This window comes from Sinocyclocheilus grahami, unplaced genomic scaffold (assembly GCF_001515645.1).
Source record: "Sinocyclocheilus grahami isolate Dianchi unplaced genomic scaffold, SAMN03320097.WGS_v1.1 scaffold4723.1, whole genome shotgun sequence".
In the NCBI taxonomy this organism is placed as follows: Eukaryota; Metazoa; Chordata; class Actinopteri; order Cypriniformes; family Cyprinidae; genus Sinocyclocheilus; species Sinocyclocheilus grahami.
The window spans coordinates 12,481-14,621 of record NW_015509610.1 but is presented as its reverse complement, the minus strand read 5'-3'; the positions used below and the strand labels follow the sequence as shown (position 1 = coordinate 14,621).

Sequence of the window (2,141 nt, the reverse complement as noted above, 5' to 3'; positions counted from 1 at the left end):
AGTTGCTAAATTTAGCAACAAAATTGCTAAATTGGCAACACTGATTGCTGGGCACATTTGCGCAGAAATGTCATTGACAATTCTACTATTATAATCTGTTTTATTTTTTAAAAGAAAACATATGAACCCATCTATTGGTCATCACCATAAAGAAATAAATAAAAACTGTAGGCTAAAAAAAAGCTGCTGTGTAGTTTTCAGTCTAACCGCGTGGGAATCTGTGACTAGCTCTTCTGTGCTAGCTGAGGTGTAACGTTAATCCGACACGAGGAGATGCCACCGAAAGGAAAGGGTGGCAAAGGCGCTAAAGGTAAACAACAAATATATGATGCTTCATGAACAAAATCTAACAAATGACACCATATCGACATTTATAGCATATAATTTGATTGCTGCACTAATATTTATGCTGACATGCTAGCTATCTGGTAGTGTTTATGGCTTACAGATTGTAAACATTGTTACACTCTGCTGTATTTCTGTTGATTTTTTTTTGTATAATCTAGTGTTAATGAAACATTTCAGGCTATTGGATCTTTACTAAATGTGTCAAAGTATGAATTGCGTGAGGAATGTGGCCAAATGTGGGATTCGCTTAATATGGTTATTTCAAAATGCTTAATAGAGCAAGTGCACATGCAGATGCATAGGTATTATCTTAGTTGCATAGTTGTACTTTTAAGATACTAATATACATTTGTATTTGGACAGGGGCTGCTGCTTCAGGCAGTGGGGACAGTGATAAGAAGGAGAAGGCTCAGAAAGGTGGTACAGCTGTAAAGGTAAACATATGTATAGTAGGGATGCACCGATATGAAAATTTTGGCCGATACCGATAATCCTTTATTTTTGAAAGCCGATAACCGATATGTTGGCCGATAAATCTATATCCAAATTGTTATATACTTTTTGAGAGCCTGATTACAAAAAAGGTCTCATCATTAAAAACCACATCCCGAACACTTCAACATAAGCAGCCTAGTTTGAACGGTGTATGTTTTAAAAATAATTTTACTCTCCCATTACCAAATTTAGTCATAAAAAAGTCTTACAAATAAAATAATGCATAAATAATGCAAACAAGTCACTGGACATCATTACACGTGTAAAGAATCAAAATGAATGCGCCATAGATCAATAAAACGGAATAGCCTCTGCACGGACAATAATTAAATGATTTTAATTACTAAACCATATTGTTGATGAAAATAATAATAGAAAAATACAAGTGGTTGTTATTATTAATAACATAATATTAATTTTGAAAAAGTAACAAATGAATACCACTGTTTTAAACAGCAGCCGTTTGAGCTGCGCGTGCTGAAGCTGAAGAGCTGAATGAACATGGTAAACTGAAGCGTTTTGCTGGCAGCTTATTTAAATCAAGGAAATGCATCCTGAGATTAATATTAATACAACATAAACATAATATTACAACTTATATATGTACAAAATGACGCAGTTATTGCATGCTATAGTCAGAATGTGTGATCCCGTTGTGGATGCGCTCTTCCCATAACAACGCGCTGAAACACAGCAACTAAACCCAAAGAATGCACAACGTTTTATTATAATAATGTGCTCATTAGAATGTTATATACACAACATTCCCAATCATAGTTATTAATGTTGTGCACTGCTGTTTGAGCTGCGTGCGCTGAGCTAAAGACGATCACCGGTAAACTGAAGCGCTCTTTTAACTTAACCAAACGCATTCTATATGAGATAAATCAGATATACATCAAATAAACACAATATTACAACGTACAATTGCACAAAAGGCTGCAAACGAACAGCGCGCATCTGAAGTGTCTCTGAAGGAAATAATGCATTATTTATCGGCTTTAAGATATCGGCCAAATTTTCTTATTGGGCCGATACCGATAACAGAAAAAAATAGCATTTATCGGCCGATACCGATATGGTGGCCGATATATCGTGCATCCCTAATGTATATTGTATCTGCATAAAAATGTTACATACAAATACTATAACTGCTTACTGAAATTATATCTATCTCTCTCTCGCTCTCTCTCTCTATATATATATATATATATAAATAAAATGTATTATAACATTATTTCAGCTAGTTGCCAAAGCAAAAATTCTCATTTTCATTTAGTTTAACCTGATGTACTAAA

The 2,141-nt window shown here is 34.2% G+C and overlaps 1 protein-coding gene across 1 annotated transcript in view; it reads left to right on the top strand.

Annotated features, from left to right (window-relative positions):
* Positions 1–167: 167 nt before the first annotated feature.
* The window catches only part of LOC107576962 (peptidyl-prolyl cis-trans isomerase NIMA-interacting 4-like), a 7,313-nt gene continuing 5,339 nt past the window's right edge, over positions 168–2,141 (top strand). The window contains exons 1-2 of the mRNA XM_016263080.1: positions 168–310; positions 712–782. Of these exons, the coding sequence (XP_016118566.1) occupies positions 274–310; positions 712–782 (108 nt within the window). The 5' untranslated portion in view covers positions 168–273. The remainder of the gene's footprint in view (positions 311–711; positions 783–2,141) is intronic.